Source organism: Myotis myotis, unplaced genomic scaffold (assembly GCF_014108235.1).
Source record: "Myotis myotis isolate mMyoMyo1 unplaced genomic scaffold, mMyoMyo1.p scaffold_m19_p_22, whole genome shotgun sequence".
Taxonomy (NCBI): Eukaryota; Metazoa; Chordata; class Mammalia; order Chiroptera; family Vespertilionidae; genus Myotis; species Myotis myotis.
In genome coordinates this window covers 1,140,032-1,162,268 of record NW_023416327.1, presented here as the reverse complement: position 1 = coordinate 1,162,268, position 22,237 = coordinate 1,140,032, and the positions used below count along the sequence as shown (strand labels likewise).

The 22,237-nt window shown below is 59.6% G+C and overlaps 2 protein-coding genes across 4 annotated transcripts in view; one reads left to right on the top strand and one right to left on the bottom strand.

Annotated features, from left to right (window-relative positions):
* The window catches only part of ACSBG1 (acyl-CoA synthetase bubblegum family member 1), a 29,847-nt gene extending 23,569 nt beyond the window's left edge, over positions 1-6,278 (top strand). For all 3 annotated transcript variants that reach the window (XM_036355442.1, XM_036355444.1, XM_036355441.1), the window contains 7 exons: positions 196-372; positions 1,016-1,197; positions 2,025-2,255; positions 2,805-3,022; positions 3,973-4,112; positions 4,498-4,744; positions 6,060-6,278. In XM_036355442.1, the coding sequence (XP_036211335.1) occupies positions 196-372; positions 1,016-1,197; positions 2,025-2,255; positions 2,805-3,022; positions 3,973-4,112; positions 4,498-4,744; positions 6,060-6,136 (1,272 nt within the window). In that variant the 3' untranslated portion in view covers positions 6,137-6,278. The remainder of the gene's footprint in view (positions 1-195; positions 373-1,015; positions 1,198-2,024; positions 2,256-2,804; positions 3,023-3,972; positions 4,113-4,497; positions 4,745-6,059) is intronic.
* A 550-nt stretch (positions 6,279-6,828) lies between these two features.
* IDH3A (isocitrate dehydrogenase (NAD(+)) 3 catalytic subunit alpha) lies at positions 6,829-19,771 on the bottom strand. The gene is made up of 11 exons (XM_036355382.1): positions 19,648-19,771; positions 17,461-17,523; positions 15,362-15,445; positions 13,785-13,899; positions 12,667-12,854; positions 12,096-12,229; positions 11,352-11,454; positions 11,190-11,254; positions 9,708-9,792; positions 9,254-9,406; positions 6,829-8,104 (listed from the first exon to the last, which is right to left on the bottom strand). The coding sequence occupies exons 1-11, from the start codon at positions 19,672-19,674 to the stop codon at positions 8,021-8,023; spliced, it is 1,101 nt and encodes a 366-aa protein (XP_036211275.1). The 5' UTR covers positions 19,675-19,771; the 3' UTR covers positions 6,829-8,020.
* Positions 19,772-22,237: the final 2,466 nt, after the last annotated feature.

Below are 22,237 nucleotides of genomic sequence, written 5' to 3'. Positions count from 1 at the left end.
TCTGTGGTCCAGACGGCACCCAGCACAGAGTAGGGGCGATGGGGGGGGCTGTCCATGGGGGTTTCCTGCAGAGATGCCCAGGGGGGCAGACACTCCAGGGGTCCCCCAGAGAAAGAGCCCAGGCCCGCGGGCCCCTGCAGACGTGAGCGTCTCCAGGGTGGCATGTAGACCTGCGGGCCCGCCCCTCGTCCTCAGATCACGTGGATGGCTCGGTACGGCAGCCAGGCCGGCAGCATCCAGCCCGCCGAGGTCCAGCAGGAGGTGGTGGTCAGCTACCTGCCGCTCAGCCACATCGCCGCCCAGATCTACGACCTGTGGACGGGCATCCAGTGGGGGGCCCAGGTCTGCTTTGCCCAGCCCGACGCCCTGAAGGTCAGTGTGCCCTCTGCCCGCCTGGGGGCCCCCGGATGTGTGCCAGGGCCCACCCGCGTGTGTGCTCATGGGGATGGGTGTGCGCTGGGCTGCACCGGCTCCCCATCCTGTGTCAGTCAGAGGTCTTCCCGCTGCAGTCAGCACACCTCCAGCAGCTAAACGAGAAAGTCCAGTCAGTGGTTCTGTGGGCCGTGGCCCAAGGACACATCCTCAGAGGGAGTCACAGGTGGTCGAACGTGGCCCCGCCCCACCCTGCCCCACGCCTGCCTCGTCTGCTACCTGTGCTCTGGGTCCTTTTAGCCACAGGGGACTTCCCAGGAGCCCCGGGTGGCTCCCCCAGGAGGCCTAACACTGGCCCAGGTGGGGTCACAGGTCGACTCCGAACCCAGTCACGGCTTAGGGGGCGGCTGTCGCCTCGTAGTTAGACCAGGAGTCACCCAGGACCTCAGGAGCCTCTGAGCAGCATCAGGCTCCGTTGGAGGAAAGAGCAGCCGCAGCCGACAGCCTGTGCCCTGCGATGCGGGCGGGTGGCGGGCGCCCGTCCGCATGGGAACAGGTGCCGGAGCCAGGTGCACGCTGACCCCGGCACAGGGCCTCCTACCGCGCCGGCTCTGACCGGGGCCCCCCTCTCTGCGGCGGGCAGGGGAGCCTGGTGGACACGCTGCGGGAGGTGGAGCCCACCTCGCACATGGGGGTGCCCCGGGTGTGGGAGAAGATCATGGAGCGCATCCAGGAGGTGGCAGCTCAGTCTGGCTTCATCCGGCGCAAGATGCTCCTGTGGGCCATGGCGGTGATGTTGGAGCACAACCTCACCTGCCCCAGCAGGTACGGAGGGCGGGGTCACAGCCCCAGTGTGCACCACCACCCTCCCCCCCCCCTGCCACCCCGGCCTGTCCGAGCTGGGAGCCTGTGCAGAGCCCCATCCTCTCCCCGCCTCTGGGTTCTGACCGTGAGGCCTGACTCCCTCCCGGGAGCAGGGGCCAGGGGGGTGGGCTTTCCCGGCCTCCCAGCCTCCCAGTGGCCTCGCAGTTGCTTTTTAACCCACACACGGTGCTGCGGGGGCTGGTGCATGAGTCTGGCCTGGACCGGATTAGAAATACTCCGTGGCCGGTGTCCGTCTCATGAGACGTGTGCACGTGTCTGCACCTGCGCTTCATGTGCACAGGTGTGAAGGGGCTGTGCGTGTCGGCGCAGTTACAGGCTTTCCCACACGTCTGCCCAGGGGTGTCTAGGCGTGACTGCTCCAGTCTCTGCACACGTGTACTCCTGGTGGCCTGTGTGCCCGTACACAGCTCAGTCTGTTTCCCGGCTCGAGACATGTATGCACCTCTGTATGCACGCATGTTCATACAGGGCCAGTAGGTGAACTGCTCAGTGATGGATTGGGCCTTGGTGCCAAGCGGTCAGGAGAGAACAGGCCAGGCCAGTGCGACCCACTGAATACCCATCCTGTCTCTTTAAGGTTTAGTTTGTGGCTTAGAGAGAGGAGAGTGGGAGGGAGATCCTTGCACGCGCCCCGACCAGGGGTCGGCCTGAGTTCGGGCGCATCCGGGAGATGTTCTCATCGCTGAGCCCTTGGCCGGCTGAGTGTCCAGCCCTTTAGAGAGGGCGCGTGTGTCATCTCCTCTGGCCCCTGCTCCCTCTCCCTCCAGCGACCTGAAGCCCTTCGCGGCCAGGCTGGCGGACTACCTGGTGCTGGCCAAGGTCCGCCAGGCGCTGGGCTTCGCCAAGTGTCGGAAGAGCTTCTACGGAGCAGCCCCCATGACCGCGGAGACACAGCGCTTCTTCCTGGGCCTCAACATCCGCCTGTACTCGGCCTACGGCCTCAGCGAGACCTCGGGCCCCCACTTCATGTCCAGCCCCTGCAACTTCCGGCTGTACAGGTACCCTAGGCGGTGCCTGCACCCGCCCTGCTCACACTTCTGGGGTCCCCAGGGCCTCCTGCCAGGCCTCCGTCCGAGGGAGCTGGTCTCTGCTGTGCTTCCCAGCCTATGGTGGAAAGCAGGGCTCCGGGGGAGGAGTCTCCGTGTACCCCACAGTGCTAGGTGCCCCAGCATCGCCGAGGGCCCAGCCACAAGGTGGGAGCTGGGGCAGGGCCGGCCTCTGGTGGGCAGAGAGGACGGTCAGCGCTGAGAAGTGAGTGAAGGTCATCTCTCGAGCTGAACTGCCTCCCGTCCCTGCTCAGCCGTCCCAGAGCCTGAGTCCTGTCATCAGGACATTCACATTCACTCATTCACCTGAAACCTCTCCTGGGCCCTGCTGCTCAGCTCCGGGCCCTGTTAGAATACAAGAGGCCTGGGAGGGGCACCTCTGGCCATGGGGGAAGACTGAGAAATTGGGGATCCCAGGACCCTTGGGAGCTGATCCCCGGCCTTGGAGGGACTGGCTCCCTCTGACCAGGCCTCTCTCTGCCCTTGCCACCCCCCCCCCAGCTCCGGCAAGGTGGTGCCCGGCTGCCGGGCGAAGCTGGTGAACCAGGATGCGGAGGGCATCGGCGAGATCTGCATGTGGGGCCGCACCGTCTTCATGGGCTACCTGAACATGGAGGACAAGACGCGCGAGGCCATCGATGCCGACGGCTGGCTGCACAGCGGCGACCTCGGGCGCCTGGACGGCGACGGCTTTCTCTACATCACGGGGCGTCTCAAAGGTGTGAGGGTCGGGGTGGGGGCGCCGGGCCACCACCATGTACACCTGCAAGGGCAGTGCCTCCTCGGGGGCCTCCGCCGCAGTGGGCACCGTGTTATGACTAATGAGGAAGCCAGAGAGGTTAAGGCACTCATCCGGGGCCACCCAGCCGGTAGACGTGGAGCCAGGACTCAGGCTCCCTAGAGAAGTGAGGCAAGTCTTTGCAGGACATCTGAAGACATAAACGTTAGTGTTTCTCCATTGGCCCGAGTGACGCAACATCCACCGGGGCCCGGGTCGGCACTGAGCTGTGCACAGAGTGGGACCAGCTTCCCTTCGCTAAACTGGGCGGAACGGGGGCAGGAGGACAGTGTCGCCGAAGTGACTGAGGGTCGTTATTCAGGAGGAAGCCGCCCTCAGAGGACAGACCAGAGCGGCAGCCCCCCCCCCCCCCCCCCCCCCCGTGCACAGGCGAATGGCAGGGGGGCCTGAGGAGGGGCAGACACCTGATGAGAATGCGCAGAGAAGGCATCAGTGACGGGAGAGGCGGACCAGGCTGCTTGGAGGCAGCAGAGCTGGTCCTTGCAGAACAGGCGGCCTGTCGGACAGTGGGGAGAAGGAGAGGGTGTCCCGAGGACAGAGTGAGCACGCCTGGGCGAGGGCACGGGCTCTGGACGGCGCTGCACTGAAAGGGCGAGTCACTGAACCGCTCTGTGCCTCGGTTTCCTCGTCTGTGAAATGGGAAGGCTGCCCTCCCGTCATGGTCTGTGGTGAGGGTGAAGTGAGTTACTGACACATGGCGGGTGGCACAGTGCCTGCAGGGGTGAGAGGCAGGGAGGGGTGACGTAGGAGGTAGGAGGGGAGGGGGGAGGGGGGAGGTCAGAGGGGCTCAGGGGTGCGGCTTCTCCACCGGCTCCTCTGGCCCCCCCGAGGGCTGAGTCCTGGTTCAGCCAGCCTGGCCTTGCCCCCCAGAGCTGATCATCACGGCGGGCGGGGAGAACGTGCCCCCGCTGCCCATCGAGGAGGCGGTGAAGACGGAGCTGCCGCTTGTGAGCAGCGCCATGCTCATCGGGGACCAGAGGAAGTTCCTGTCCATGCTGCTCACCTTGAAGGTGGGTCCGCCCGGCCCGCCCGAGGCCGCATTCACACAGTGCACGCTGGGTCGGGCCTGGGCTCGGGAACGGGCAGCCGTCCCCCAGGGAGGTTCCGCTGCCCCCGGGGGTGCGGGCAGCAGCGCGCTGTTGGGACAGCCACCTGCTCGGCAGGCGCGGCTCCAGCTGCCGGACGAGGCAGGAGCTGCGGGCCCTGCTCTCGGTCACGGTTTCGCTCCGAGGTCTCTGAGCTCTGAGCTCAGACCTCTGCTCCTTCCACCCATTGGGGTGGCAGCCGCACCCCCAAACCACAGCTCGCAGGCCCGGCCTCCGGGCTCCGGCAGTGACTCTTCCGGACGGGCTGCGTCCTGTGGGGGAGGCGCGGCTGATGGTCTCCGCTTTGCAGTGCACGCTGGACCCGGACACATGCGAGCCGACCGACATGCTGACGGAGCAGGCGGTGGAGTTCTGCCAGCGGGTGGGCAGCAGGGCCACCCGGGTGTCCGACATCGTGGGCCGCAAGGACGAGGCCGTGTACCGGGCCATCGAGGAGGGCATCCGGCGGGTGAACGGGAACGCGGCCGCCCGGCCCTACCACATCCAGAAGTGGGCGATTCTCGAGAGGGACTTCTCCATCTCGGGCGGAGAGCTGGGTAGGCTTGCTTAGCTTCACCCCCTGCACCTCCGTTCCGGGTGCAGGGTGGGGGGCTGGCGGGGGGCTGGCGGGGCCCGGGAGGCACTGTGGTGGCAGCGCCCACCTCTTGCAGTGGGAGGACACTGCTCAGTGCGTGGCCTTGGGGGAGCCTGTCACATGGACGAGGTCTGGGCTGGAACTTGTGAGTTTGAACCTGTGACATCCGACTGCTGCGGCTGTGGGACCAATGTCCCCTGAGATCACCAGGGGCCACCGGCCTCTCGTGGGTGAGACCCGAAATCTGCAGGCAGCTCACGTGGCAGGTCGGGGTGAGGCCCCTCGGGACGCGGCCCTCAGAACCGGAAGGGCCTGTGGCGCGGCTCAGCCGGGCAGGCACTTCTGCAGCGTCTTGGGCGTTTCAGGGCTCGGAGCAGGCAGTGCCGCCTCCGTGAGGTGCCCTCGGACCCCAGGCTGGAGGCAGGCGCCGGCCGCAGCCGTGCTGAGGGCGTCCCTGGCGCGTGTCCGGCTGTCTGGCCCAGCACTGAGCGCGGCCAGCCGGACAGATGTCCTCGCTGAGCAGTCTCTATAAATGACTCGGCCAGGGGTCCCCAGTCACCCTGCCCAGCGTGAGTGAGCACCGAGTGGGCGTCCAGCTCGCGGGATGCGAATCAGCCACGTCCACCTGGCTCTGGAGGGTGCACCCAGGCCACGCCCGGGGATTGGGAAGGCCTCTCGGCAGGCCCCCCCATCTCGGGCTGGCAGAGCATCATGTCCAGAGCTGACAGGACGGGCACATTCGTCCTCGCTGTGCAACACGTCACCTCAAACTCAGCAGCTCAGAGCACAGGCGCTTGTCATTCTGCGGGTCAGCAGTCCAGCAGCTCACCGGGTGGTGCTGGCTGGGGTCTCCCCTGAGGTTCCACAAATGTCAGCCGGCAGGGCCACCTGCGGGGCTACTTCCCCGCTCCCTCGGGGCGTGGGGCAGACCAGGGGCCTCCGGCTGCCCCAGAAACGGGCCCCGAGGGCCAGGGCAGGACCTGCCGTCTTCCTGTTTGGTCACCAGAATCATTGATTCAAGTGCATGGAAGTCTGAGATGGGTGCAGGTCAGGGGTCAGGGGCCTGGACGTGCTCTCACGACGACGGACGGGAGAGAAAGGCCTGCGGCCGCTCCCTGGAGTGACAGGCTGCTGCCGCGTGAGGAGGTCACTCAGGCCGGCTCGGGGGCTGGCCGCCGGGTGGTGCGGCTTCATTCCAGGTACAGGACTCGCGACCCTGGGTCCTGACCACACGCCTCAGATTCCTGAGGCCTCACCCGCCTCCCATTTCCCTCCAGGCCCCACGATGAAGCTGAAGCGGCTGGCAGTCCTGGAGAAGTACAAAGACGTCATCGACTCCTTCTACCTGGAGTGAAGGTGCCCAGGCCCCCAGCGCCCCTGCCCCCTGCTCGGCGGCCGGGCGGGGCTGCTGGCCGCTGTGAGGCCCGGGAGCCCGGCACCCCCTTCGCGGGCCTCGGGCCAAGTAGCCGGCCGTTCCGAGAAGCTTCCGTGTGCGTAGTTCTAGTTGTAGCGTCGCTGTGTGTTCAGGTGACAGGCCAGCTCCCCTTCCAGAGTGAAGGGCCAATAACAGCAGGTGGGGGCGGGGGGGGGGGGCGAGGGCAGCTTCTGTTATGGCTGCAGGGGAAGCCTCGGCTGCCACTTGCTCTGGAATCTGCCGGGCGGCCAGCCCATCACCCGCCCAGGGCTCCCCAGCACTCGCCCCCCCGGACGCTCCTAGAGCTGCCACTGCCTGTGAGCCCTTAATGTGTGACTCGGATATTAAACTTCTTAACCCAACTGTCAGCGGGACTGGTGATTGTTTTCTCTGTGGAGCAGGTGGGAGCAGCCCAGGGTGGTGGGTCTTTAGCCCCCAGGACTGTGTGCAGCGGGCACGAGTGACCCTGGGTGCCTGCATGCCAGAGGGGCCGCGCCAGCATGCTGCCCCTGCCACTCAGGAGGCAAGCAAAGCGGCCATTCCCAGGGCTGCGCCAGTGCCCCAGGCTCTGAGGGAGGGGGAGGGGGACGGGGAGGGGGAGAGGAAGAGGGAGGGGGAGAGGAAGCACACAGTCAGCTCTGAACTCTTTATTAATCAGTGTGAGCCGGCATTCGCAGTCCAGTAAAGCAGGAGTAGCAGCTTACACAGCAAATACAGGGAAGGCGGTGAGTCGGGGGCCAGCCTGAAAAGCACCCGCAGGGGTGTCATTGGGGACCCCCGTGACCTGGGTGCCTCATGCCAAGCACAGGTCTGCGTGGATCCACGAGGGGCAGGGGCACACGGCTGCCTGTTGATGGAGATGGCGACTCGGCATCTGAGGCTATAGAGACACCTTGCCGGGTGCAGGGGGTGGGGCTGAGCCACGCCCGCCACACAGCTGTGGACCGCTCAGCCGCCTGGTGGCCGTGCTCTGGGGAAGCGAGAGGGCGGCCGTGGGAACGTAAAGTGAACAGCGTGGTCAGGCTTTCAGCAGGCCCGGTGGAGTGTGAGGTGCTGCAGGAGTGCGGCCGCGCACGGTCAGCGTCAGAGCCGTTCCCCGCGGTGCTCGGCGCGTGTCCAGTGACAAGGGACTGCGGCCCTGCCCTTCGTGACGCTCAGGAAAGGGAACCTCAAGGTAACACAGCACAGAGCCAGCAACGCATCTGTGTCTTTGTAGCCAATCTCTCACCTATATCTGTTCAACGACAGTTACCTCTCGTCTATTTCTTGGCTGGGAAGTCGTTACCTGCCCTCAGTAATTCACAGAAAAGACCACTGTCCTGTCGGGGTCATAAAGGAATAGGCCACAGTCACTGTGTTTGACGCCAACCTTCCTAGGAAATTGCTCCTGTGCCCGTTCATGTCATAAGAATGTCATCTTGTGCTATTACGTCAGTATCGTTTTATTTCTAGTATATTTTCATAAGCTAAGGACAACTTTTTCTTTGAAAAGTTAGATGTTTTCTTATTAATTTTGTGTCATATTTACAGCTGAGGAAAAACTGTTTTAACTGAAGTGTAAATGGTTAACAATGGCAAATGATACAGTCCGCTTAGAGTTTACAAAAAATATATACCAAATAGACATCGACCGACCAGACAAGCACTTGGGAAGTCCTTGGGAGCAGACCTCGGGCGTCGCCTGCATCCTCTGCTCAGGTTTGTTAAAAGGCCGATGGGAGTGGACTCGGTCGGGGACGGGGACCCAGCGCGCACGGGGCGTGCTCTCAGGCGGCGGACGTGGCGGCGTTAGGAGTGGCTGGTGCGGACACGTCGGCGGAAGCCTTACTCTAAATCCTTCACTCGCTGGCAGATTTCTTCTGTGAAGTCTGAGCACTTGGCATTGCCTCCCAAGTCCTTTGTCAGGCTCTGAGGAAGGGGAAAAGCAAATTAAAAACGCATCGCACGGAGCCAGAGCAAGGAGAGTTCTGCCAAAGGCACCAGTGAGAGTCCAGCCGAGCGAATCCTGGCGGCTCTCCTTCCCCCGTTCCTCCCAACGCTCACGGCGCCCAGCACGTCGCCCAGAGGACAGGCCCCCAGGAAACACTGATGATGGACACTGCGCATCTAGACGAGGGATTCGTGAATCCCCTGGGGAATTTCTAAAGTTGAAGAAACTTAAAAGACCTATTTTGATCTGTTTTGGAGGCTGGGAAACAGACTAAGGCAGCATGTCCGTCACTAACTGCAACGCCGCCCACACAGCCGCGCTTTCTACCAGCTCCTCCTCTGGCCACGCCCACACGGACCTCCATGCACTTCTTCCACCACCACGTCCTGCGTCACCAGCAGCCCCCTGCTCTGCTCTCTGTGGCTCCGTCGGTTAAACTCACAGACGCAGCAGCGTCAGAAGAAAAAAATGCAAAGTCCTCTGCCCTTCAATCGACTCTCCGGCTGTTAAAAACAGGTCTGGGTTTCTTGCTTTTTCGCTGCAAGAAGTGATTTCAGATTATAGGGCTGTTTTTAAAGGAGCCAACCCTGAAAACAGGGTGCTACGTGAAACGGGGCCGTCAGAAGGACACGGTGTGCGGCAGTTTCACTGGGAGAAGGGAAGGTCCGGAGATGGACGGTGGCGACGCTGGCACGACGGTGTGAGCGTGCTAACGCCACTGAGCTGGACACGTCAGGATGGCCAGCTGGGCACTAGGCGTATTTTACTCGATTTAAAAAGGAAGAGGCCTCAGGTGATGGGAGGCCATCACCTCCTCCGTTCTCCGCCCACGTGCAAGGAGACCCATCGCCTCCGTGGCCACCACCGCTATGGGAACAGTGAAACTTGCTGGGCAAGAGCCGACTGGGCGTGACCCAGCTCTGCCATGGGGACCTGAGACCTTAGACAGATGACTGAATCTCTCTGTGCCTCAGTTTCCTCATCTCTGAAATGGGGTTCGTTACAGGATCCCCCTCCTAGAGCGCTGCGTCAGTCCTCGGGCTGCGGGGCGCCGCCGCCTGCCCCCCCAGGTGAACCCCCCCAGGTGAACCCCGCGGAGGACGCGCTCGGGGCGACGCGGCAGGTACCTTGCCTCCCTTGATGGTCGCGAAGCAGGCGGCCTCGATGCGGGCGGCGTGGTCGAACATGCCCATGTGGCGCAGCATCATCACCGCGCTGAGCAGCAGGGCCGTGGGGTTGGCCATGTCCTTGCCCGCGATGTCCGGGGCCGTCCCGTGGACCTGCCGGGGACAGCAGCTCCGTCAGGGCCGCCCCCGGGAGACCCTGGGCAGCGGCTGCCCCACCTCATCAAAGGCCGAGAAACAAAGCCGCACAGAAAGCAAGGGCGAGAGGAACTTTTTTTTTTAATTGCAAACTACGGACTGACCATCTCTATCCTTTTGCTAAAATACTTTAACTGAGGAAGGATACGTCATAAGGATACAAAGCCGGGAAACGAACGAATAACGTCTATACGGGTCGCCCTCCCGGGTCCTCAGCCGTCCGACCCGCATTCTGCTTTGGGCGTCAGAGGGTCCTCACCGACTCGAAGATCGCGACCCCGTTGGCGCCGATGTTGCCACTTGGTGTCACGCCGAGCCCTCCAATCAGTCCCGCACACAGGTCGCTGGGGCAGAAAGGACGCCGGGTGTCGGTTTGAGAAACAAAACACTCCCCCAGCACCTCGTCTTCAGCCTTCAACACCCTCCTCCACCAGAAGGACCAGGCCCCATGGGGAAACGGCCCAGGACTAGTTGGGAGTCAGGAGGAGCCCCATGGGGAAACGGCCCAGGACTAGTTGGGAGTCAGGAGGAGCCCCATGGGGAAACGGCCCAGGACTAGTTGGGAGTCGGGAGGAGCCGGAGCACAGGGCCCCATGGGGAAACGGCCCAGGACTAGTTGGGAGTCAGGAGGAGCCCCATGGGGAAACGGCCCAGGACTAGTTGGGAATCAGGAGGAGCCCCATGGGGAAACGGCCCAGTACTAGTTGGGAGTCAGGAGGAGCCCCATGGGGAAATGGCCCAGGACTAGTTGGGAGTCAGGAGGAGCCCCATGGGGAAACGGCCCAGGACTAGTTAGGAGTCAGGAGCCCCATGGGGAAACGGCCCAGGACTAGTTGGGAGTCAGGAGGAGCCCCATGGGGAAACGGCCCAGGACTAGTTGGGAGTCGGGAGCCTCATGGGGAAACGGCCCAGGACTAGTTGGGAGTCGGGAGCCTCATGGGGAAACGGCCCAGGACTAGTTGGGAGTCGGGAGCCTCATGGGGAAACGGCCCAGGACTAGTTGGGAGTCTGGAGGAGCCGGAGCACAGGGCTGTGCCAGCAGCGAGTGGCCGCTCACAGCGATGCCCGGCCCAGGGCGGGACCCCTGTGCCTGATGGTGATGGACACAGCCACTGAAAGAAGACAGAGTCCTGACTGACTGGCAGATACACACAGGACACAGGACAAGGAAAAGCTGCGCCAACAGAACACCAGCTGATGAGTGTGAGGAGGAGGGACTGAGAACGTCACCACGTGGCCAACATCGTGCGTGTGCGTGTCAGCGTGAGCGTTTGTGTGTGCGTGTGAGCGTGAGTGTGCGTGAGCGTGAATGTGCGTGAGTGTGCGTGTGCGTGTGTGAGGGTGAGCGTGCGTGTGAGCATGAGTGTGAGCGTGCGGAGGGGGAGAAACAGGAAACGTGGCGGAAGGTGAACCGTGGTGGCCGAGGACACAGGCATCCTGGGTACCTCTCGCTACTTCCCCATTAGTCTGAAATTATGTCGGAAGTCACCAAGAAGTCTATAAAAATGACCACCCACCTACCCAGCGATACAGAAAACACACAGTCAGTCCACCAGCCAGCCAGCCAGCCGGGGACCCTTGTGGAGACCGCGAAGCAGGAGCTCGCGACAGGGAGCGGGGCCAGGCCCACGCGGCCCGTGAATGAAGAAGCCACCGTGTGCCCACGGACACCACCCGCTGGACGGTCACAGCTCGACGCCCAGCTCCCAGCAGGCACCAGGCTGACGGGGCGGCCACCTACCTCAGGATGTCCCCGTACAAGTTGGGCATGACAAGAACGTCGAACTGGGACGGGTCCTGGACCATCTGCAAGAAACACATGTGGTGCGTTCAGCCGTCAAACTGCACGCACACAGACACCCCGCCCGCCACAGAGAGCTCAGCCCGGGGGAGCGACACTCACATTCAGACACACCGTGTCAAGGTACATCTCGTTAAACTTAATGTCTTTGCAGTTCTCGGCAACTTCCCTGCATTTCTGCAGAAAGAGCCCGTCTGACATGCGCCTGTGTTGAATCAAACAAAAGCTGTTGAAAGCAAAGACTCAAAGAAAAGCGTCCAGTCAGAGAAGTAACGTGAGTTCACGAAATGGAGGCCCAGAGGCCCAGATGGGTCGTGCCGATGACGGCGCCATTACGTTTCGGGCGGTAGCAGCCAGAATTCAGAACTGCCTGTGAATAAGAAAGTCAAATCGCTTCACAAGGTGCACCTTTCTGTGGCTCACACGGGTGACTGTTTACACTTCTCTCAGGTTAGGAGCCTGTGTCTGACACTCACGGGCGGCCTGGGTCAGCCGGGGCCGAGGAGAAGGGAACGCCGAGAATACCACCTCCACCAGCACTCACACTGGGAGCGAGACCAGTTTACGCCGAGCACGTGTCCATTTCACAGACGCTCTCGGGGCCACTTGCGCTGGGGTCCCCGACGCCAGAGCGCCTGATATTTCTCAGCCCCTCCTCAACCTCCCAGGACTGCATCCTGCCCTCCCCCAATCTGCTCCAGTCACCCGCCCAGTGAGGCACATGAAATAGGAGGCCTACCCGCCCCCCCCGGGTACAGGTGGTTTTAGAGACCCCAGGAACCAGTGACCAGCTGGGCAGAGGGCAGCCTACCTCCGCTCCCCCCGCAAAGCCGGCCCAGGACTCACATGATGTTGGCTTTGTGCACGGCGGTGACGTTGCTGCGGTGGTTGTTGCGGGCGTACTCGAAGGCGAACTCCGCGATGCGCTTGCTCGCCTGCTCGGTGATGAGCTTGATGCTCTGCACGACCCCGTCCACGATCTGAAAGACAGGAAGGCCGGCCTTGCTGGAAAGGGTGTGGCAGCGTCGGGCACCAGGCAGCTGCCTGTGTCAACAGCAGCCTGAGTAGCGGGCTTGCAGTGCCAGCAACCGTGGCTAGCGTCACGCATGCGGGGCGGCCGTGGGGTTCATGTGGGCCCATTGCACGGGTGGGGAAAACTGAGGTGCTGAGAGGGTCACCTGCCCATGAGCACCCCTGTGAAGCCCGGATTCAAAATTCAAACGGGCATGTTCCCAGGCCCATGCCCTTCCCCTGAGCAGCCACGTGGGCACCGCTGGCCAGAGGCCCAGGACCAAGACAAATGCCACCCTTACAGAGGTCAAAGTGAACCTCCAGATGCTCCGGCTGGGAATCTGAACAACTGGCCGGGTGCAGGGAAGCAGCCCGGCTGGGAATAACGAGTCGGGAAGGAACGTACCACGTGCTCGATTCCACTGTACTCGCCCTCCGTGTTCTCCCGGATGGTGACAATATTCACGTCGTTGTAGGGGGTTTTATAGCCTTCGATGGAGACACAGGGTCGGACGTTTGCGTAAAGGTCGAAGGTTTTACGCAGCAGTAAGTTCATGGACGGGTGACCGGCTGCTATCGGGGTCTTTAAAGGGCCTGCAGTGAAGAAGAGCGCCCCGATGACCACAGGACCCCTCTCCTTCATGAGCACAAGCCCCTAGTGTTTCCGTGAAAGCCCGATGGTTTCAGTTCCCATCAGAGCTGCGCTCAGGGCCCCGTGTCCCGTGGCGTGCGACCCGGCACACATGCTGCTTCGTGAAGCGGGCACCGTCACCCGCGAGCGAGTCGCCTGCCAGGACAGCAGCGCCCTGCCTCCGGGTCGGGCGTTCTCTCCATCGGGGGCCAGTCCACGCCGCCGTCACCCAGGCAACCCTCCCGCCCCCTCCCGCCCCACAGAGTCAGATGGAGGAAGGAGTCCCCACGGGAAGCTTTCTAGAATGTTCACTGACCGAGGACCAAGCGTGACACGACCTAACCCTCGCCACCAGCAGTGTCCCGGCTCTGTGTCCGTCCCTTAGAAACGGAGGAGAAACCAAGTTCTTTTTGAAAAGCAAGGGCAGAAACTGCCCAGGCCCCCAGGGAGCGGCAGGGATGCGATCCACCCTCCATCGGCCTGGACGTAAAGCCAGGGTTTTGAATCGTGACCTTAAGCGTGTGTTACCGAAAATCATAAAAATGTAAACGTAGGCGAAGATAAGCCCAGGGCAGGATAGACGTACTTTCACTTGACGCTGGCCAGCAGACACTTCGTGTTTCCGCTGGGAACTACACCGAGTGGCCAGATGGCGAAGGCCACCCGTCAGCACGTGAAGTGGGTCAGTCGTGCAATAATAACAATAAAACCTTGAGCGTATTTGCTCAGGAAGCTTTCGCTAGTCAGCATTTTTGGGCGTGTCCATGAGGTGCTGATGGGGTGGCCGTCACCATCTGCCCTCAGTGCGTGTCCCACAGCGAACAACACAGCACGCGCTGAGGGCGCTGCCCGCTCCTGGCTGGCTGCATCCGCATCCGCCCGCGCGCGCCTACCTTTCAGGCCCATCTTGTTCTTGTCCATGGACTCCTTGGCTTCCGGGGGGATCATCCACTTCCCGCTGGGGCCCTGGATGGCGGTGACGCTCCGCTCCTCCCACTGAATGGGCGCCTGCAGTCACACCGCCGCGCGGCGAGCGGGAAAGACAGCGTGAGCCACCGCCCCACCAGCTACCGACACTTCACCCTCGGGCGCGACGGGCAAGCACACACCACGCAGGCCCAGGAAGGTCCCGGGGTGCAGGAAGCGAAGTCCTGCTCGGCCAGGAGGTCAGGGTTCGATTCCCGCTCAGGGCCCAGGCCCGGGTTGTGGGCTCGGTCCCCAGTGTGGGGCGTGCAGGAGGCAGCTGGTCCGTGATTCTCTCTCATTGTGGATGTTTCTCCCTCTCCCTCTCTGAAATCAGTAAGAATATATTTTAAAAAAGAAAAAGAAGAGATGTCACTCCCCAGCTCGCCCACGGGGACTCCCGCGTCACCCGTCCAGTCGCACTCCCAGCTGCCACCTGCCCGCTTCGGTTTCTCACAACTCTTCACGCGGCTATAATTAGACCACCATCAGGAGTGGAGAAGGAACACTGCGGACAGCTGATACGGGGATGGGCCGAGAACACTGCAGGAGACACAGCCAGCCCCAGACCCTCTCACAGGCCCGGCTCGTATGAGACGGACAGAGGCAAAGCTGTGGAGACCAGGAGCTGAGTGGCTGCGTGGGCTGGTGCCGGGACGGGGGAGGGGGAGAGAGGTGGGGGAGGGGGAGCGACTGCTAATGAGCGTGGGGTTTCTTCTCGGGTGATGGCAATGTTCTAAAATTAGATCGTGTGAAGATTGCACAACTCGGTGAATGTACTAAAACCCACTGAGGTGTTCACTCTAAATGGGTGACTTGTACGGCCTGGGCGGTTTCTCTCAGGAAACTGTCTTAAAAATGCAAGACCTATGGCATGACCTAAGAAGGTGGCAGTCTTAGGCACCATCCTTTCTTGCCACTCACATCCCTCAGTGTGGAGCGTGCACTAGGCATGAGCTCAGAGCGAGATGTGCTTTGTGCACAAGGACCTTCATCCAGACTTAATATCTTACCCAGTCTACCACCTGGCAGCTATAAACAGCAATGACAGAGCAGCGTGTCAAAGTCCAAGTTCCCTACCTTCCCATAACAAAAGGACTCCACATCTACCTGCCCGGGACGCTGGGCTGTTAGACTAATGCCACACTCGATGATAATGCCACATCGGAAATTGCTTTTTAACCTTTCAAATCTACATAGCGTCTAGAACTATCAACAGTATTCTCGTGGGCAGGAAGGCAGGAGGCGGTAGACAGTAGGACTGCAAGACCTCACGCCCCGGCAGGGTTCAGAGACCCACGAATACTTTCCACAGAACCAGTGCCAACGCAGCAGCTTCAAGCACAGCCGCGAACACCAACGTTCAAGTTAAAGTCGTGAAGATCCACAACGGACCATACCCACTTCCTACGGATGCGAACAGTCCGTCCTCAGAGGTCACAGACTCCGACTGGTTCAGAAACTTTTCTACAAGTTACTGTTACAGGGACTTTTAACGTCCACTTACTTTGGCGGCATCAAAAATCTTCATCACGGCGGCGGAAATTTCTGGGCCGATACCATCTCCTGGAATTAAAGTTACTGTCTGAACCTGAATAGAAGAAATCACCAGAAAAGAAGCCATCAAGGAAGACAGTAAGAATCGATTTTTGAAGGTTTAAATAAGAACATTGTTGACAAATCCGATTTATGGGGGGCCGTTAAGAAAACAGACCTTCCGCCCTGGGCCATCAGAGGAGGCGAGACACAAGTGACCCCACTGTCCTCTGTACCAGAGTTAAGGGGTTGTGCAAAGAACTCAATGGATGCTCTTTAGATGGAACAAAAATAAATTAAAACTGCTTGGGAGACTCCCAATTGATACTCCTTTTCAGACAAGCTACCAAAGGGCCATCCATTAATTCAAGTCTGTGAAAGCAGAGAGCGCGACACATGTCAGCAGTGTCCTGAGCTTCGCGAGAAGGCGAGTGCTCGCTCTCCACACGGGTCCCGGAAAGTGCGGATTCTCACGGAAACCTGTCCCGTCTCGTGAGACTTCCCGGCACTCGGAACGCCCCCGGGGTCTGCTTGTCACTCAGAGAAGACGAGACTGCGCGTCAGAGAGGGTCTCCGTTTTCCCGAGTTCCTCTATAAAACTGGTTCCTTCGTGAGAAATGTCGTGGAAGTCAACTTGTAACCAGCAGGAATAGTTCCTGTGATCATACCCTTTAGAGTGACAAGTGTGTTTAAAAAGTAGCACCAACGGTTTATTGCAAAGGCTGCAAACAAAATGAAGCCAGCATTTCAATCGTAGCAGTAAAAATGTGTCAAGGAAAATGACGAGAGGATTTAAATTCATTAAGATAACAGATAACAGGCTGACCCTCTCTCTCCATCTAGGAAACTCTCCATCGTCACTCGGGACGCTTCCCTACCTGAGGTTTGGCCCAGACAAGCTCCCTGGCCTGGTCACCTGTTGCTACTTTTAAAAAGAAATCCCTGATTCAAGTTCCCCTGGTCTTTTGCCTCCCAGTGACAATCCCTGAGCAGGGGGACTGGTCACAGTGTTCTGCACAAACTGCAGAACTCTTTGAAAAGATTCGCTCCTCTTCATATTTCTTCCAGATACAGCTCCCTCCCCACCAGGCCAATTTTTTTTAAAATGGGGAACCTGGAAATTAAGTAACAGCAGAGCGCAGCGGCCATCTCCTGAGCTCCCAGAAAAGCGTCTGAAATGCTCGCTTCGCTGCCCGTGGCCTTGAGGTGCAGCCGCCGCCTGCATCTTCGCGTGAGCAGAGCCCGGAACCGCTGGCTGCTGCTTCCCGTTCTCCCAACACGTCGGATCAACGTCATCAGGCCACCGAAACTAAAGCCTGCTGGAGGCCGCAGCTCAGAAAGTAAAGGCAGGGAAAACGTACTGTGGTCTTACAGATGCCTCACGGACCAGGATGTGATCTGGGAGCAGAGGAATCAGGACACGCAACCGGATTCTGCACGAATCTGGTTAAAGCAACAGCATACAGGGGGCCACTGACCCACAGGCTTAGCGAGCTCCAAATATGTGGCGTCAGCTTTTAAAAGCACAGGACTCCGGCGCCGGGGACGGGAAGAGCACGGATTTCAGGAGAAATAGAGGATCCGCCAGCGTGATCCTCTATCCAGGCTGCGTAAGGACAGCAGACGCCTCAGGACTTGACAGATGTGGAGGCATTCACCCCCACCTGGCGACCTGCCTACGGCTTTTGGGGAAGCTCACAACATAAAAACGCGAAGCAGGTTTTGAAGCTTCTCAACAATATGTTCTCAACGTGGACGAGGTTTGGAAGAAAACCTGTCTTACCCAATGGGGTTGTGAAATAAAGTAACAGGCTCAAGGGAAAAATCCATCTATTTTTAACAAGGCTCCCTCCAGTGTGACAGGCTGACATGGCCGGCTGTAACATAATTCTTGCAAATGTGACCTAATAGATTTCTGCATGTTGGCCCCTAATTTTAAGATACAGTATGAGTATGGCCCAATTTACCCTAATTCTCAGTAAATGGAGGTAAAGGGCTATATGATGTGTTAGAGCATCTTTCTTGAGAAACTTCGAAAAGGAAAAAAAGAAAAGACGTAATTATACTCACACCACCAGCAAAACCTCTGGTCACCTGTTTTGGGTTGTGGAATGCCCCCAGCAGCCGAGAGACCTATATTAATATCAACGAAGAAATGTCAGGCACAGAATTAAACCCCATGTATTAAGAAGCAAAGATGGCCCCAGCCAGTCTGGCTCAGTGGGTAGAGCGTCGGCCTGCGACTGAAGGGTCCCGGGTTCGATTCCGGTCAAGGGCACGTACCTCGGTTGCAGGTTCTCAGCCCTGGTCGGGGGCGTGCGGGAGGCAACCCATCGATGTGTCTCTCTCACATTAATGTTTCTCTCTCTTTCCTTCCACTCTCTCTAAAAATCAATGAGAAAAATATATTTTTAAAAAAAAAAGGAAAGCTGAAGCCATTTCTGGTAGCCGCATTAGGGCAAGTTTGCAGATATTTGGGGACTTCCAAGCACTATTTTCTCACGTCTCCGCTCCATGTGGCAACCTGCCTCAGACCCGAAAACCTGAACATTTAGACTGCCTTCCGCTCTGCGAACTTAAAGCTCTCCGCACGGTAAAGCCAATTTCATGGGTGTAAGTTGTCGAGAGACGTCGAAGGTAGAATGAAACCACGATTTCAGGTCAAACATTTGGGTCTTCCTCAATGACCCGTCTCGGGGGCACCTTCTGCTCCAATCCCTAAAGGGAACAGCTGGCCCCGCGGAGGTCAAATGACGGTCAGAGGTCACGGGGGAGTCCGGGTCAGAGGGGAGCCTTGTCTTCTGATTCCCCAACCCAGCACGCTCTCAGCATCCACGTGTGTGCGGCGTGTTTTCCTGTAGACCCACGCCAAGGGCGACACACACCGACCAGCCCTTGACAGCGGTCCCTCCATGATCCCTTGTCCGCAGGCCTCGTGCACCTCCCGCCACAGCTGAGTTGGGTATTAAGTGTAAGCTCTGAGCTTAAGGGATTGACTTCTGTTTAGATAGTGACACATGTGACATGACAGTTACCGTCACACACACGCACACGCAGGTCTAACGCGGTCACGCCCAGAACCCGGTTACAGGTAACACCCTTACAGACGCCCCGGAACCGTGGTCTGCTTGGCGACTGCAAACGAGACCTGTGGGTGCCCACGCCTTCCTCGGGCAGGGCCCGGGCACCCCCAGTTCTTTCATTTCAGCCCCAAACAGCTCCGTGACGGCTCAGAGACGGTCGGTCGTTGGTTGAGGTCGCACAGCCCATCCGGGGCCGTGCCAGGAGTTCAACCTAAGCCGCCTACATTCCAAGGGTCGAGCTTTTTTTTTCACCAAGAAGTAAAAATTTTTTTTAAAAAAAGGTGCATGTGGACATCACACTCACCACAAAGGAGAAAGAGGATCAAATTCTACAGGAAAAATAAAAATTAAAAAATGGCGTTTTTCAGGTCAGATTTCTCGGGGACTGTGGGTGCCCAGCCCCAGGGGACCCGAGGGCCTGCCCTTCCCGGTGCCTCTAACCTGTGGGGTGACCTTGACCCCGGAGCCGGCAGAATGGGGCTGAGACCTGGGGACACCCCGCCGCCTGGGGAGCCCGGGATCCTCTCCCCTCCCGACACTGACTTCCTGCGTGACCTTGAGGATGACCTCTAACGGCGCGGGTTGGCGAGCGCCACCCAGGAGCCCAGCAGCCGCCGCCGGGATGGTGGGAGCCCCGCCCGGCCCAGGCATCCCAGCTGTCAGGAGCGCCGACGCTCCAGGTCGCGGGTTCTCCCCCAAAATGGTGCGGAGCTGCTGGCTTCCCTCTACGAGGGTCCAGGTGGGAACCCCAAGGCGCAGGGCGCCCGTGTCCTTCGGAGGGGACGCAGCCGCGGGGCAGACCCGGGAGAGCCGGGCGGGGGGGCAGGGAGACCTGGCAGGAAGCGGCCCGGGGCTCCCCACGGGACCTTCCCTGCCCGGCGCCCGCGGCCCGCGAGGTGACCCCGGCCTCGCCCAGCGGACCCCGGAGGCCCGGCCGTCGGCGCGGAGCCGGCCCAGCCTCGGACCGTCCGGCCCGATGCAGGACCGGGGCTCGGGCCTGGGGGGAACCGGCGGGAGCAGGGCCGCGCCCCTCCCTCGTCCTGGTCATCCCCCCGCTCCAGCGCGGGCTGCCCACACGCCACGCCGCGCCGCGCCGCGCCGCGCGCGCGGGCCACGGAGCCCCCGCGGCCTCGGGCCCGCCGCCCCGCGCGGCCGCCGCCCGCCCCGCGCTCACCTTGGACATCCACGCGGGCCCCGCCATCGCGTCTCTCCTCTCACCGCGGCGACAGCACGGCGAGCTCGAGTGCGCAGTCGCCCCAGCTCGCGCCGGGCCCCGCCCCCTGGAGGCCCCGCCCCCGAGCCCGCCCAGGGGGTTTCTCCGCGCCTCCTCTTGGCCAATCGCCAGGCGCGTCTCACGGTGACGTGACGCCGCGGCGACCCGGAAGCTGCGCAGTTCGGGGCTTCCCGGGCGGCTGCCCCGACTCCTCCTTCATTCATTGACTCACCACGGAGGATCGTGGCGCTGCGCCTTCCGCAGGCTGATCGCTCCTTTTATCTCTTTATTTTTTAAATCCTCACCGGAGGATATTTTTCCATTGATTTTTAGAGAGAGTGGAAGAGAGAGGGAGAGAGAAATATCGATGTGAGAGATAAATGGATGGATTGCCTCCTGCTCACCCCCTACTGGGGATCAAGCCTGCAACCAAGGTTCCTGTCCTTGACCAGAATCGAACCTGGGATCCTTGCACTGAACCAAAGGCTGGGGCCACTATTTTATTTTAATTTTATTTTTTAAATATATTTTTATTTATTTCAGAGAGGAAGGAAGAGAGAGAGAGAAACATCAATGATGAGAGAGAATCATGGATCGGTTGCCTCCTGCACACCCCCCACTGGGGATCCAGCCCACAACCTTGGCATGTGCCCTTGACCAGAATCGAACCCGGGACCTTTCAGGCGGCAGGCTGACGCTCTATCCGCTGAGCCAAACTGGCTATTTTAAATGGCAGCACCTCCTCCCTATTGTCTAGCCCCCCTCCCCTGCTTTATTTCTCCTTAGCACATCTCACATTTTACTTATTTATTGACTGTTTGTCTCCTCCCCCAGGGGTAAATTCCAGGAGGGCAGTTACTTTTGTTCTGTGCTGTGCTGTATTCTCAATGCTTATAGAAGTAACCACACGTCCCCCTGCCCTGGACAGGGCCCAGATTTAAATCCACCTATTAGGGGCCGTGTGACCTTGGGCAAGTCCCCGTCTCTGAGACTACTTCCTCTGTGAAATGAGATCATGACCCCAAACTCTATAGACTTAAGAGGCGTCTGTGGAATAACTTGCAGTACATGGGCACAGGGCATGTCATCCATGCGTCTCTTCCCTCTGCCCACCCTTCTTGCAAACAAATATACACGCTTTCTTTGTCAGGGGCCACACCCAACATCTGGGAGCCACGGGAGGGTGATTGGGAATCTTGGGAATCGGAGAATGCAACAGAGCCTTGCTTTGCTACTTCCTAGGTGGGTGGCGCTGGGCAAGCCACTTTGCCCCTCTGAGCCCAGGATTCCTCCTCGGTCACATGGGAACTGTACCCCTTGATCCTCACAGCATTGTTGTATCAGTTCAAGAGAGAGGGCGGGCCTCATTCAGGGCAGTGGCAATAGCAATCAAAAAGGGTCTGTTGCCCTGGCCAGTTTGGCTCAGTGGATAGAGAGTCAGCCTGCGGACTGAAGGGTCCTGGGTTCGAAGGGCACATGCCAGGGTTGCTGGCTCGATCCCCAGTGGGAGGCGTGCAGGAGGCAGCCAACCAATGATTCTCATCATTGATGTTTCTATCTCTCCCTCTCCTTCTCCCTTCCTCTCTGAAATCAATAAAAATAAAAAATTTAAAAAAAAGGTTTGTTGCCCTAACTGGTTTGGCTCAGTGGATAGAGTGTCAGCCTGTGGGCTGAAGGGTCCCAGGTTCGATTCCGGTCAAGGGCATGTACCTTGGTTGCGGGCACATCTCCAGCAGGGGGTTTGCAGGAGGCAGCTGATGGATGTTTCTAACTCTCTATCTCTCTCCCTTCCTCTCTGTAAAAAATCAATAAAATATATATTTTTTAAAAAAAAAGGGGGGGGGGGTCGTTGTGGGAATTGTCTAGTCAGGTTGCTGCTTCTATTTCTCACCTGTGGGAGGAGGGACTCCCAGAACTGAAAACTCAGGTCTTCAGCAGAAATTCTGGCTTTTCTACCTGGACGGCTGGAATGCACGTGAAACAGAGATTAGCGATTGTAAAAGAATGTGCCAGAGCAGGCTCTGCCCACAGTGCTGGCCTGTTCACAGGCGTGTGGAATCTGAGATGGGAAGAAGGAAAACGTGTATAAAAGCAATTGCGTGGTTTGGAGAGGTTTCGATTTCTCCTGCTCCCACCTGGGAAAACGGTGATGTGCAGATGGCCTGTCTCTGCTCTAAAACTCCACGATCTCTTTACTCCTGGTCACACACCCTGACTTCCCTCTCCCATGACCGAGGCCCTTACCAGACGTGTCCGATACAAACCAAGGGCGGGGAGGTGACCTTTGAGTCCAGCTGTAAACGGACAACCAAATGGGTCCGGGCTGCCTGCCACTACTCGAGCCAATTCAGCAGACACAGGGTTGAATCCTAGATGAGTATTTATTCCAATCTTGCTGGGCGGGGGGAGAGGGGGGTCTTTCACAAAAACCTGCTCTGCAACCCCCCACCCCCCATAAGCCAGCTGCTTATATAGGGAAGAGGGACCAAGATTACATGGGGACGTAGGGATTCCAGGCTTGAGGAGCTAGGCAATGCAGGCTGGAGTGGGA